Source organism: Protopterus annectens, chromosome 17.part0 (assembly GCF_019279795.1).
Source record: "Protopterus annectens isolate FY-2018-M chromosome 17.part0, PAN1.0, whole genome shotgun sequence".
Lineage (NCBI taxonomy): Eukaryota > Metazoa > Chordata > Ceratodontiformes > Protopteridae > Protopterus > Protopterus annectens.
Window position 1 is genome coordinate 741,533,277 of NC_056751.1, and position 15,000 is coordinate 741,548,276.

The 15,000-nt window shown below is 38.3% G+C and overlaps 1 protein-coding gene across 4 annotated transcripts in view; it reads left to right on the forward strand.

Moving 5' to 3' along the window:
• The window catches only part of LOC122791847 (sodium/potassium-transporting ATPase subunit alpha-2), an 833,979-nt gene that overhangs the window by 818,059 nt on the left and 920 nt on the right, over window positions 1-15,000 (forward strand). For 3 of the 4 annotated variants that reach the window (XM_044059821.1, XM_044059822.1, XM_044059818.1), the window contains exon 22: window positions 117-208. The exons of the other annotated variant lie outside the window; for it this stretch is intronic. In XM_044059821.1, the coding sequence (XP_043915756.1) occupies window positions 117-208 (92 nt within the window). The remainder of the gene's footprint in view (window positions 1-116; window positions 209-15,000) is intronic. 4 annotated transcript variants of the gene reach the window in all.

Genomic DNA, 15,000 nt, shown 5'->3' on the forward strand with positions numbered 1-15,000 from the left:
CCGTGATACAGTTCGCATTTTTCATTCAGTTTCTTTAATAAGGAAATCAACATTTTTTTTTTGCAAGAAGACAATTGATGTAGCAGGATTAATGAAGTGTCTGTTTCTTTCTGCAGGATCACCTGGTGGTTTTGTGCACTGCCTTACAGTTTGTTAATCTTTGTTTATGATGAAGTCCGCAAGTTCATCCTACGAAGGAACCCTGGAGGTGAGACCCATTTTTCATTTCTTCTGATTATCTTGTGCAGCCTTTGCAATGTTTTTTTTAAACATGTACATGAGAACAGAAAAGATACAAGGATACAATGAAAAGTGCAAGGGCTACAGACATTTGCAATAAAGGGCTGGCAACATGGTCAACCCAGACAAGTCTGACATTTTACTTTGACTATTTTTTTTTGCAGTAGCCATCAAAGAATAATAGTTTACTTATTTTTGTTGAATAGTAAGTTTCCCATTTGCCGATCCTTGTAATTGCTGTGGTTATAGATCACACTGACAATGACTCTGTATCACACTTTGTCATCCGGTCCGGCTATTGCATTCATAGTCCCTTTACATCTGCTGTCTCAGGTCAACCTTTACCCACGTGCTTGTAGCTAAAACTGCTTTCCACTTGCCTTTAACACCTGAATCATTTCCTAGCATATGCTATGATTTCCTGATATATTTTCTGTAATTATGAATTGTTCCAGTTGTCTAAGTCTCTTCCTCAAAGAAACATTTATGAACCTGTTGCCACTTTTCATATTTATGTCTGTACCGGTACACACCACAACATTTAAATACAATGTATGCAGTCAAGACACACTACATTTAAATACAATGTATATAGTCAGAACACACTGCAACATTTAATTACAATGTATATAGTCCGAACACACTACAACATTTAATTACAATGTATATAGTCAGATCACACCACAATATTTAAATACAATGTCTGCACCACAACACACCGCAACATTTAAACGCCATGTCTGTACCATGATACACCACAACATTTAAATAAAATGTATATAGTCAGAACACACCACAACAACATTTAAATGCAATGTATATAGTCAGAAAACACCAAAACATTTAAATACAATGTATATAGTCAGAACACACCAAAAAATTTAAATACAGTGCATATAGTAAGAACACATCACAACATTTAAATGCAATGTATATAGTTGGAACGCACCACATTTGCATACACCGTATATAGTCAAGTCCATCACAATATTTAAATACAGTGTATATAGTTAGAACACACCACCACATTTAAATACCACACCTGTACCAGAACACGCTACAGCATTTAAATACAATGTATATAGGCAGAACACACAACAACATTTAAATAACATGTCTATACCAGAATACACCACAACATTTAAAAACAATGAAAATAGTCAGAACACACCAGAACATTTAAATACAATGAAAATAGTCAGAACACACCAGAACATTTAAATACAATGTATATAGTCATAACACACCACAACATTTAAATAGCATGTCTGTACCAGAACACACCACAACATTTAAATACAATGTATATAGTCAAAAAACACCACAACATTTAAATACAGTGTATATAGTTAGAACGGGTCTATTTTGATTTACTGAAAACTCATTTCACTGAATTTGAAAACACTCACACCAAATCGCTGAAAGTTGAAATCACTGAAAACTCATTTCACTGAATCACATTTTACTGAATGTAAGTACTGTTGGGCAAATAAAATGTATATGCCCTTTTCCTCACTGTAGTGTGATCCTGGAGTTAGTATATATAGTTAGGCGGGGTGTGGGGGTCATAGCCCCCACCTACTTTTAGTTTTATATTGTTAGCTTTCATTGAAATGAGATTCATAAATATAATAGCTAAGCAGGTGGGGGGCTATGCCCCCACCCCCCATAACTACATATACTAACTCCAGTATTGCACTACAGTGGGGAAAAGGGCATATACGTTTTATTTGCACAACAATACTTACATTCAGTCAAATGTGATTCAGTGAAATGAGTTTTTAGTGATTTGAGCTTTCAGTGATTTTTTTGAGGGTGAATTGAAATTCAGTGAAATGAGTTTTCAGTGAATCAAAGTAGACCCATTCAAAACACATCATGAGATTTAAATACCATGTCTGTACAAGAAGATGCCACAACATTTAAATGCAGTGTATATAATCAGAACACACTACAATGAAATACAATGTATAGTCAGAACACACTGCAACATTTAAATGCAATGCATATAGTCAGAATACACCACATTGAAATACAATGTATATAGTCAGAACACCACAACATTTAAATACAATGTATAGTCAGAACACACTGCAACATTTAAATGCAATGCATATAGTCAGAACACACCACAACATTTAAATACAATGTACATAGTCAGAACACAACACATCACATTGAAATACAATTTATAGTCAGAACACACTGCAATATTTAAATGCAATGCATATTGTAAGAACACATTACAACATTTAAATGCAATGCATATAGTCAGAACACCACCACATTTAAATACAATGTACATAGTCAGAACACACCACAACATTTAAATGCAATGCATATAGTAAGAACACATCACAACATTTAAATGCAATGCATATAGTCAGAACACACCACCACTTTTAAATACAATGTACATAGTCAGAACACACCACAACATTTAAATGCAAAGCTTATAGCCTGAACATATCACACCATTTAATACAATGTATATAGTTAGGATCCACCACAACATTTAAATACCATGTATATAGTCAGAACACACCACAATATTTAAATACAATGCATATAGTCAAAACACATTACAACATTTGAATACCCTGTCTGTACCAGAATATGCCACAACATTTAAATGCAATGTCTATAGTCAGGACACACCACCACATTTAAATACAATGTATATAGTCAGCATACACCAAAACATTTAAATACAATGTATATGGTCGAACATGTCATACCATTTTAATATAATGTGTATTGTCAGGACCCACCACCACATTTAAATACCATGTATGTAGTCAGAACACACATTTAAATACCATGAATACAGTCAGAACATACCACAACATTTAGTTAGGGAGGGTGGCCTAATGGTTAAGGTGTTTGTCTTACAAACACAATGTGCAAAGTTTATGAATCTCTAAGATACTCATAGTACTTAAAATGGTTCGCAAGAGCAGTTAGCCTAGTACTAACCTATGAACCTATGAACCTATAAATACTATGAATATAGTCAGAACAAACCACAATGTTTAAGTACAAAGTATATAGTCAGAACAAAATACAACATTTAAATACCATGTATATGGTAAGGCTCTGTATCTGTACATCAACCCAAAGTGTCCTTCTGTTATTCTCAAGCAACATATTTCTCTCCTGATCAAAGTAAAAACACCAGCCACATAGTTCTAAGTTTACTATCACAGTCTTGAAAATTACAATACTGAGACTCTAATATTGAAAGACCAAAATGCCAAAGACTACAATGTCTAAACATCTGCAATACTGAATCCCCTACCCATGTGAGCCTAGGAATTAGTGTTAACATGGGTCCTTCAAAGGTGCGGGCCCAGCAACAAATGCTGACATGAGTCCAGTATGGAGGCTAGTACAGGCTTTAATATTACAGTCTTCACATCAAGATTTTCAAGATTGTGGGCTTGAAAACTATGACTGTAAACCGTATTTCTGCCTCGTAAAGTTAAAAAAAGTCTGACAAAAGTCTGTATTCCAGTGAAAGCAGTACTTAATTAAATAAAAGCTAGAGTCCTTCCCTGTCTGGCCAAAACTTCCAGGTTTTGTGCTCTGATTCTTTAATTTAGCCAGTTAAAATTGCTATTTGCTAGATGCAGCAAGTGTAAATCAGCTACAACCATTGGCATCTTAGACAGGAAAATGAATTTAGGATTAAAGGATGAGCATGAGAAATGTTTATATGTACATATACATCTATCTATATGTGTGTGTGTGTGTGTGTGTGTGTGTGTGTGTGTGTGTGTGTGTGTGTGTGTGTGTGTGTGTGTGTGTGTGTGTGTGTGTGTGACTACCTGTGTGTCTATGTGTGTGCATGCACGTGCTCGCGTGCATGCAAGTGCATGTGTGAAGGCTATATATCAATTCTTTTATACAGATTACATTGTGAACTGATACACAAAATATTGAAAGGTCAAGGTTTTGTCAGGTTTGTAAAACCTTTAAAACTAGTATTGTTTTACACCCCCCCACACACACATGAGAATTACATCCCCATACCCTATATCAACTCTGAGATCATACAACAGAGGAAAAGGAGAAGTTTCTTTACCCCACTAACTTCTAAATTTGGCAAAAACATATGCCATGTGTACAAAGTCAGTGTGAGTGAATGTAACACTTGTACAAAGTCAGCGTGAGTGAATGTAACATTTGTACAAAGTCAGTGTGAGTGAATGTAACACTTGTACAAAGTCAGTGTGAGTGATTGTAACACTTGTTCACTTACACTGATAAAACACATCAACCTATATTCGAACACTTCATAGCATATGACCAATTTAAAGGTCCCCTGCCCATCCTTACTAATGCAAGCTGATATTCGCCCTAACTCTGCCCCTAACCCCAGCCCTAAGCCATACCTTATAAAAACATCACGGAAAGGAGTTTTCTCCTAAATAGCTTGAAATGCGACCTGTTAGGACTGCTTGAGACACTGTTCATCCATAGCTTCTGCACATATTAAATGACTGCAACAGTTATCCTTCTGCACAAGGGTGGATCATCAATAGTTCCCAAGAACTACAGACCCATTAGTGTGACTAGTCTCATGTACAAAGTCATGGAAATCATTATCATGGAAATCATTAACAATGCCAGCCCAGTTTGTCTTTTTCAAAGATAGGTCATGCCTACTGAACCTGGTGGACTTCTTTCAGAAGGTAACCAAAGCAGTGGATGAAGGCAAATGCTGCATACTGCCTACCTTCACCTAGCTAACTCACTTGATACAATACTCAACTTGGGTATTGTAACCAAATTCACGGAATTAGGCATAAACCCCTATATAACTTGCTGGGTATCCAGCTAGCTCATAGATATGACCCAGGAAGTCAGGGCTGGAGTCACCATCTCCACAAAGAGCCAGTCACCAGTGGAGTACCCCAGGAATCTGTGCTGGGTCCGCTCCTCTTCAGCATCTATTTTCAGAAGTCAAGGCCAACATCAATGGGCCTCTGGTTCACCAAGTTTGCAGATGATTGCAGGCTAGGAGCAATCATAGAAAGCCCCTAAGATGCTAGCATCTTACAGGAAGGTCTGACACAGACAAACGACTGGTGCCAAAGCCACAGCTTAAAACGCAGTGCCAAGAAATGTATAATTGTACCTTTTGGGAAGTCAGCCACCCTAGGAAAATGTCTCATTGATACAACACCCCTAAAAGTAGACACAGTAGGCAGGGGGTTGGGGACTCATGTTGATAGTAATCTGGCTTTTGACCAAATGTGTCTAAGGTAATAAGAAAATCATTCTATGTCACTCATTTCATAAGTAATGGCATGACATATAGATCCAGGGAACTCATCATGCCAGTGAACTTGGCCATTATCAGATCCATCATTGAGTATAATACCCCCCTTTGGTATGTACCTGACCAGGCACATGCAACATGAAAAGAATACAGGTCATAAATACAATGTCCTGTACAGATCACCTAAGAGCCCCCTCTCTATATACCGCTGATAGACAATTTATGCCTTAAATGCAAGACACCCTTGGATCCCAGTCTGATGTACCTTTTGTATATCTGCAAAATGAACAGCAACAGAACAATTAGCTCTAAGGATTTAAACTCTGATTGTGACTTAAATAGGACATGCTGGAAGAACAGGTGTGTATCTCAGACAATCCCTGTGTGAAACAGAGCCCTTCCCTAACCCTATTCATGCACAACCTGGACCAGTGGTTGAGAAATCCAAAATTCAGCCATGACCTGACACTTGCGTTTCTCATGGACAGAGGCAACTATTATATCATGCCCAAACTAACACACACCCCTTAAAATAACCTCTAAAGCACAAACTTGTGGGATACATTTGGGTAACATGGCTAGGTAGGCCTCAGTGGTCATTAGCCTAGTATCCACCTATGAACGTACGAACTGCCACTATTCAGACAAAGTGTCTGAATTTAGAAATTTAGTGGCAAGTATTGATTAATTGATGACAAAAGGAAACTGCTTATTTCCTTTCATAATCATTTTTTTTCAGTTTTGTAGATTTTTCAGTATGTTGAGTTTTGAAATGCCAGCATTGATCACCAGTCAGAAACACAGCCACACCCACACATATCATCATCACCATCATCATAACCTCTGTAGCTGTGTCAAAGTCTGATATTATATGGATATCATAACCTCCAGAGCTGTGTCGAAGTCTGATATATGGGTATCATAACCTTTGTAGCTGTGACGAAGTCTGATATTATATGGATAGCATAACCTTTGTAGCTGTGTCAAAGTCTGATATTATATGGCTATCATAACCTCCGTAGCTGTGTCGAAGTCTGATATTATATGGGTATCATAACCTCCATAGCTGTGTCAAAGTATGATATTATATGGGTATCATAACCTCCATAGCTCTGTCGAAGTCTGATATTATATGGATATCATAACCTTTGTTGCTGTGATGAAGTCTGATATTATATGGATATCATAACCTCCATAGCTGTGTCAAAGTCTGATATTATATGGATATCATAACCTCCATAGCTGTGTCAAAGTCTGATATTATATGGATATCATAACCTTTGTAGCTGTGTCAAAAGTCTGATAATATATGGATATCATAACCTCTGTAGCTGCGTCGAAGTCTGATATTATATGGATATCATAACCTCTGTAGCTGTGTCAAAGTCTGATATTATTTGGGTATCATAACCTCCATAGCTCTGTTGGAGTCTGATATTATATGGACATCATAACCTCCATAGCTCTGTCAAAGTCTGATATTATATGGATATCATAACCTTTGTAGCTGTGTCGAAGTCTGATATTATATGGATATCATAACCTCTGTAGCTGTGTTGAAGTCTGATATTACATGGGTATCATAACCTCTGTAGCTCTGTCAAAGTCTGATATTATATGGATATCATAACCTCCAAAGCTGTGTCGAAGTCTGATATTACATGGGTATCATAACCTCTGTATCAAAGTCTGATATTATATGAGTATCATAACCTCCATAGCTGTGTTGGAGTCTGATATTATATGGATATCATAACCTCTGTAGCTGTGTAGAAGTCTGATAATATATGGATATCATAACCTCCATAGCTGTGTTCAAGTCTGATATTATACGGATATCATAACCTCCATAGCTGTGTCAAAGTCTGATATTATATGGATATCATAACCTCTGTAGCTGTGGCGAAGTCTGATATTATATGGATATCATAGTCTCCATAGCTTTGTCGAAGTCTGATATCATATGGATATCATAACCTTTGTAGCTGTGTTGAAGTCTGATATTATATGGGTATCATAATCTCTCTAGCTGTGACGAAGTCTGATATTATATGGATATCATAACCTCTATAGCTGTGTCGAAGTCTGATATTATATGGATATTATAACCTCTGTAGCTGTGACGAAGTCTGATATTATATGGATATCATAACCTCTGTAGCTGTGACGAAGTCTGATATTATATGGATATCATAACCTCCATAGCTATGTTGAAGTTTAATATTATATGGATATGATAACCTCTGTAGTTGTGTTGAAGTCTGATATTATATGGATATCATAACCTCCGTTTGTCAACATCTGATATTATATGGCTATCATAACCTCTGTAGTTGTCTACAAATCTAATATTATATGGGACATTTTGAATATGCTTTAAGTAATGTGGGATAACAGTGAGGCAGACTGTATGACCAGAAAGAATTTTTGAGACAATTTGAGCATGCATGAGATAACTCTGAAGACAAGGTAACCAACGTGACTGAATGGTCTACTGGGTATAGTAATATTCAATGTAAGTGATTGGTATTTAATACTGACAAATTGTCCCCCTGTAGGGCATACTAATATATAAAGGTGGTGTTATTGCAGGCTGATAAGGGCTTAAAAGAAATTAGGTAATTCAATGTAAGAATAGGTAATAAAATACATGTGGAAAGACCCAAAATGAGATGGTATGAGATGATAGTTGTTAGGTGGACAATGAATCCAAGAACAGAAGGAGGTTAGTTTGAACAATGCCTGTGATAAATTTACTAGCAAGTGAAAGATTTAATTTTAAGGTGGGCAACAGAAATGAAGGTTGAGAGCAGAATACCTATAAGTGAGAACTGGCATAAAGCGGTGAGACTAATTCCATAATAAGTAAGAAAGGGTATAATAGAAGATAAGGGCCGCGGTCAGTGACAATAATAAAAGAGTGTTTAATATTGTTAATAGAAACCTGAAAAGCATGTCAAAGAATGACAGAATGACCAATGAAACCATTCTGACTCCTAATACTAAGGATAAGAAGAGATTGTTGCTCAAATATATTAAGAAACAAAAGGTGTGCTGAGAAGGTATTAGTGTACTTAATGAGAGAGGAGCATCTTTTCGGCACTTTGCTGGGAAGCACTCTATGTTACATGTAAAATCTCTGAGAGGTGGTGATTTAATAGGCCAATGCCCCTAAAAGCAGACTGGGGAGTAGCAGGTATTGTCAGGATGTAGGTAATCTACAAGTTTAAAAATCACATGGGTATGATATTTGAAGAAATAAACCAGTCAATGTACTGACACTTTAACTGCCCTCTGTTTTTGCCATCGCTGATATAATAGAAAAGCTGGCACATAAAAATAATGGAAAACAATGCAGGGCTTATATATAAAGGCAAAGGAAATAAGGACGATTTAAAATTATAGACATAATAATCTAACAAGAGAATCATGTAAGGTATTGGAAAAAGTGGTACCTGCAGTACTGGTTGGATATTTAGGGTATACCCAAGATCACAACCCAAAGGCAACATGCCTGTAATGAGGGTATCTCAGCAAAGACATTTTGTCTGCACTTTTTGGATACAGTGCTGAGTGTAATAGATATGGTTTTCAGAGTAGGTGTCCTGTTTTTAATATTCAACAGGGCATTTGATACTTTTAGTCATTTTATTTTGTTGATCAGTAGCTAATTAAACAGTGTTGAGTAGGTTTAGTTGACAAGAAAGGACATTGATGGCAACTGGAAAAGGCTTAATTCAAGGATCAGTATTAAAGTTGCTATCTATCTACCTATGTGTCTATTTGTCTACCTACTACCTACAATATAGTTCTGTTGATATATGAAATATGCAGATAATATTAAAGTAGCGGCGGATAGTGTATGTGAACAGATTATCTGAATATGCCATTTATACAAAGTGAAGACACATGATAGAAAAAATATTTAGTTTTTGCTGTTCCAGAAGAATGTTCATTGATATCATTAGGAAAGGTGAAAATAACTTTGTCTTTTGTGGGATGAAATAGGGATTTAAATATGATGTCTAAATATGCGGGTTTAGTTATCTTAGTAGACAAAGATGTTGACTTTAATAAGCCTATCGAGAATATCTGTAATAAGGGTAGAAGAAAGATGATAGGGCTATTAAAATTTATAGTGAATAGAAATCCAGCTTTTATGATACCACTGTATGTAAGATTGATATGAGCAATTCTTGAATTGAATATGGAGATAGAGAGTGGTACCTTAAAGAACATGGGGGGGGGGGTAGGACAAGAAGAATTCAAAGTTAATTATTCCATAAAATCAGGAGGTTTACTGGACTGTGTTATAAGGAAAGGCTTAGGTGAATGGATTTCTTTTTCTTGGAATGTGGGAGAATGAAGGGAGAGCTGATACTGGCTTACCTGTTGTTGCTTGTCCAACGTTGTTCATGCCACAGGTACTCAAGCTTTTTAGTTTGATATACACTCATATATTGTCACTTGCTCCATAATAATATTTGATACCTGAGTGCCGTTGATTTTTTATATTCTCTGAATGGATCGTCTTGGAGAAGGAAGGCCACAGGTGTACCTGTATAGTGCTGAGTACGGGGACTGTGGACACAGGTGTACCTGTATAGTGCTGAGTACGAGGACTGTGGACACAGGTGTACCTGTATAGTGCTGAGTACGAGGACTGTGGACACAGGTGTACCTGTATAGTGCTGAGTACGGGGACTGTGGGACTGTGGACACAGGTGTACCTGTATAGTGCTGAGTACGAGGACTGTGGACACAGGTGTACCTGTATAGTGCTGAGTACGAGGACTGTGGACACAGGTGTACCTGTATAGTGCTGAGTACGAGGACTGTGGACACAGGTGTACCTGTATAGTGCTGAGTACGAGGACTGTGGACACAGGTGTACCTGTATAGTGCTGAGTACGAGGACTGTGGACACAGGTGTACCTGTATAGTCCTGAGTATGAGGACTGTGGACACATGTGTACCTGTATAGTGCTGAGTACGAGGACTGTGGACACAGGTGTACCTGTATAGTGCTGAGTACGAGGACTGTGGACACAGGTATACCTGTATAGTGCTGAGTACGAGGACTGTGGACACAGGTGTACCTGTATAGTGCTGAGTACGGGGACTGTGGACACAGGTGTACCTGTATAGTGCTGAGTACGAGGACTGTGGACACAGGTGTACCTGTATAGTGCTGAGTATGAGAACTGTTGACTGAGAATAAAAACATAAAGTGACTACGGGGGGTACAGGAGTACTTGCCCCCTGCAGTTACGGCTACTTTATTGTTTTCCTTTATGTTGTTGTTGTTCATAAGTTGTAGAGGTACAATCGTGTGTGTTTCAAGAGTATTTGTAATCAGGCTATCAGTCTCATGCTATGTTTGCTAGGGAACTGTGATATAAACTCAAATCCAGAAAATGCAGGTATCTGCCATTTCCATCTGTGCACAAGGTGAAAGTATTTTATCACAGTAAGCACAGAACCAACATAAATCATTAAAAATACAGAGAACAAAAATGGGTTGCTCTACAAGGACCCTTGTTTGCCCCAGGTCTTAATGATCATTTATAAGGTAAACCTTTGTAACTGACTACATTCTTACTAGCTTTCTTTAACTGATTTTAACAAGATAAGCCATTATGTTTAATGTAGTTGGTATACTGCATTTTTGTACGTACCTTTTATAAAGACACTGTTGTTAGATGCTATTTATTGTTCACTATAAGGTGAATCATTGTACTTAATGTATTTTACATTCAGTTTTATATGAATTCATTAATTATATTTCAAGTTGAGTAAGATGTAGGATTATGTATCCATTTTAAGTTAATTATTTAATCAATGATGCATTTCCAGCTCTTGTTTGTAATGTATGAGCTTCACAATCACATATCAGTGCTGAAGCTGTTTCTTATAACACACAAAACCAGTTTACGTGTGTTATTTGCTCCCAGTGAATGGAATGCCATTTATCTTTATTGTGCTGATGATTTATTTGTTTGCTGGAGGAGCCGGTAGTAAAGCTGGTTTATTTTGATTACCTTCAGTATTGTGGAATTAATTTTACTGTTTTCTCTTGTGTCTTACTGTGCTCCAGACGACCTGTGCCTTACTGCGCTCCAGACGACTTGTGTCTGACTGCTTTCATGTGCAGTGGAGGGGTGGGGGGCAGTGTATGGCTGTTTGTTTGTTTGTGTCTTTCGGCTTTTCCTAGTTAGGGGTCGCCACAGCGGAACTCCGGTCCGCTAATGATTGGTAGTTGATTTTTACATGCCGAGTTACCAGCCCTGACGCACAACCTTCAATGAAGGTACGCCCATTCACGCATGTCTCCACGCAGATGACGCTCTAGCTGAGAATTGAACTGGACAGCGTCTTACTGTGAGGTGACAACGCTTGTGACAAAATCTTGGTAGCATCGATCACTCATAGTGAATTCCCTGATGTTATCATATAAAGCAGGAGGAAGTTAGTGTTTGTATGAATGAATTAGTTTGCAGCTTCAAGGATATTCATTGAATCTCAGAAGTGCTGGGGATGGAATTAGAGGGGGAAGGAGGTACAACAGAGAAACGAGAAAATATTAAAAGAAAATATTATAGTAAGTCAACTGTCCACGGTGGTTGTGCTGCGGTAGCATTGTCGTCTCACAGTTAGACGTTGCCTGTTCGATTCTCAGTTAGAGCGTCTTCTGTGTGGCGACATGCATGAATGGGCATTCCTTTGTTGAAGGTTGTGCATTAGGCCTGGCAAGCCAGCACGTAAAACTCTACTGCCAATCATTAGCGGACCGGAGTTCAGCTGCGGCGACCCCTAACCGGGAAAAGCTGAAAGACACAAACAAACAATTATAGTAAGTCAACTGTGATTCTTTGGAATGAGCAGTTTGATAATATCTGTGTAGCAAGCAATATGCCTAGAGGCTTTAGAATAATTATATGGAGAAATGGACTTGCAGGTTTGAGCACATGGAGCTTAGTTTTTAGTATATTGAGTTTATTTTATAAACTCTGACTCCTGCTTTTTACGTCAAATTTAGGAGGTATTATAAAAGCACGCTAATTTTAAATGGTAACTTGAAAAGGAAAAAAGACAAGCGTAAGATTTATATACAAGTGCAAAGGAAATAACATTCAGTCCTATGTTACAGAGGATAATGGTCGTACTGCACTCCAGACGACTTGTGTCTGACTGCTTTCATGTGCAGTGGATGGGTCGGGGGAGGAAGGCAGTGTATGGCTGATATCTGCTCGCCCATCCTGAGAATGGGTGGCAGCCTAGGTCTACTGCAATAGCAGCATTAAGAGTCTGGTAACCAGCATGCTGCAAGAGATATACCTCTTAATCTGAAGGTTGGTGTATGAGTGAAAGTACTAATGCATCCCTCAAAGGCAGCGATCGTGGAGCTTGCATGACTGCTGTGGGGAGGTGTGGGTTAGGGCACACTCCCTGGCCACAGTATGATGCTGCGTCATTGCCCTTGATTTCCTCACAGGGCCTGGATGTGGGTCACATTGAGCCTAGAGGAAGCTAAGGCTGGTTCTGTAGGCAGGGCCTGGATGCGGGTCACATTGAGCCCAGAGGAAGCTAAGGCTGGTTCTGTAGGCCCGCTGAATGAGGAGAGAAGCTGGTAACAGCTGGTCATCAGCTGCAGGGGGTAAAAAGCAGAAAAAGGAAATAAGGCAGGTGTTAAAAATTATGCACTTACTAGCCTAATAAGTGAAATGTGCAAGGCTTTGGACAAAATGATATCTTCAGTACTGTTGTAAACTGAATAGCAGTATTCATTTATTTATTATGCACGTGTGTAGTTACAGAGATGCTTGTGTAGCCTTGTATGTATGTATATGTATATTTTTTTATCCATTTTGTATTGACTGAGATGTTAAGAAAACAAAACAACTTGGGTGGGTGTCAGTGTGTATGCAGTTGATTGTCAAAGATGAGAAATATCTGGAAAATTTAGACACAAATCAAGAAAAAGGAGAGGGTAACCAGTTGCCCAGAGGAAGACAAGTAAACTAAAGCACTGAGATAGTTAAAGGTATCTTCCTCTTTGGTGAGTAAGGGTGGGAAGATGGAGGAACTTGAGGAATGAGATGGAAGACACTGAGTATTACGTTACGTGCATTACAAATGCCGGTTAGTTAATGCAGAGTGTAGTGTGAAAGGATATAGAGGAATTTGTAAAGGGTGGACGAATGAGGTAGAGGTGAGAACAACAATCCTTGTTCAGGATGGTGTGACTGCCATAAGTTAAAAGCGTATGACAGGCCTAGATGTCAAATAGTTCTGGGTAACCTCTAACACTGGCAGATGCTTTGGTCTCATTGGGAGTTTTTGAGGTTTGTATTGAAGCCTCCTCCTGGATGCTGTTTGTTGGGGAGTCCTTATCCTCGAATCTAGGACCAGTTCCAGTAGTTCTACATAAGAACTGAGGAAATGATGTAAATGGCCAGAAAGCTGCTAAGATACCTTTGTCTGCCTTGACATTTGTAACTTAAAAGCAGTCCTGAAATTATGTCATAGAAGGCAGTCTTAAAGACTGGGCAAATGCAAGGGAACTTTTTTCTTCACTATGTGAAGAAGGCTACAGAATGTAATGCTTTGAACACATTTTTCATTCAAAAATGTAATGTTTTGCCTTCTACCACTGCATTTAGAGTCTTTTGTCAATTTTCTCTCCACCCCCATAAGAATGAAAAACAGTGTGAGGAAAAGTATCAAAATACATGCTTAAAAAGCACATTTTATTTTACTGAATATTTTCACTCCTGTCTTTACTATACCATCTTTTGGGAGAAGGGGCACCTTTTAAAGCATGTTACCTTTTCTTATTGCTAATTTTAACATTTCCAGACATTCTAAAAGAAGTTAATAAATGTGTACTGATAATCATAAATAACAGAAAAATGTTACCTTCATGTTATTTATCCCATTATGTACCTTGAGACTGCAGGGCAAGGTAACAGACATCGTGAGGTTCATTAATGAGGTTTCTTCATTTACAACATCCTATCCCAGAGACTCCCCATGCTTTGGAACAGGATTCCAATATACATCAGGCAGAGCCCCTCACTAACACTCTTCAAGAGAAACCTTGACGGGTGGATGGGAAACAGAAAATTTACCCTGGGGATCACTGCACTGGCTCTGCTGGACAGTGGCGCAGGGAACTAATGACTCTGCTGGACAGTGGCACAGGGAACTGATGCCTCTGTTGGACAGAGGCACACAGACCTAATCTAAGGGGGTGGCGAAAGCCAACACATTCTGGCTAGGCTTATAAATGCCCTTGGGCAGATAGCCTAGTACTTACCTATGAACCTATGAACCTATGAACATTTGTACCCATCTCTGTATGTGTCTCCTTATGGTCAGTAGTGATGTACTGGATACTGTTTTATCACATTGGGGTGACTGTTAGCTGTAATTGAGGAATGGTCTGTTCAGTGTTCCTGTAATAGCTTTATATG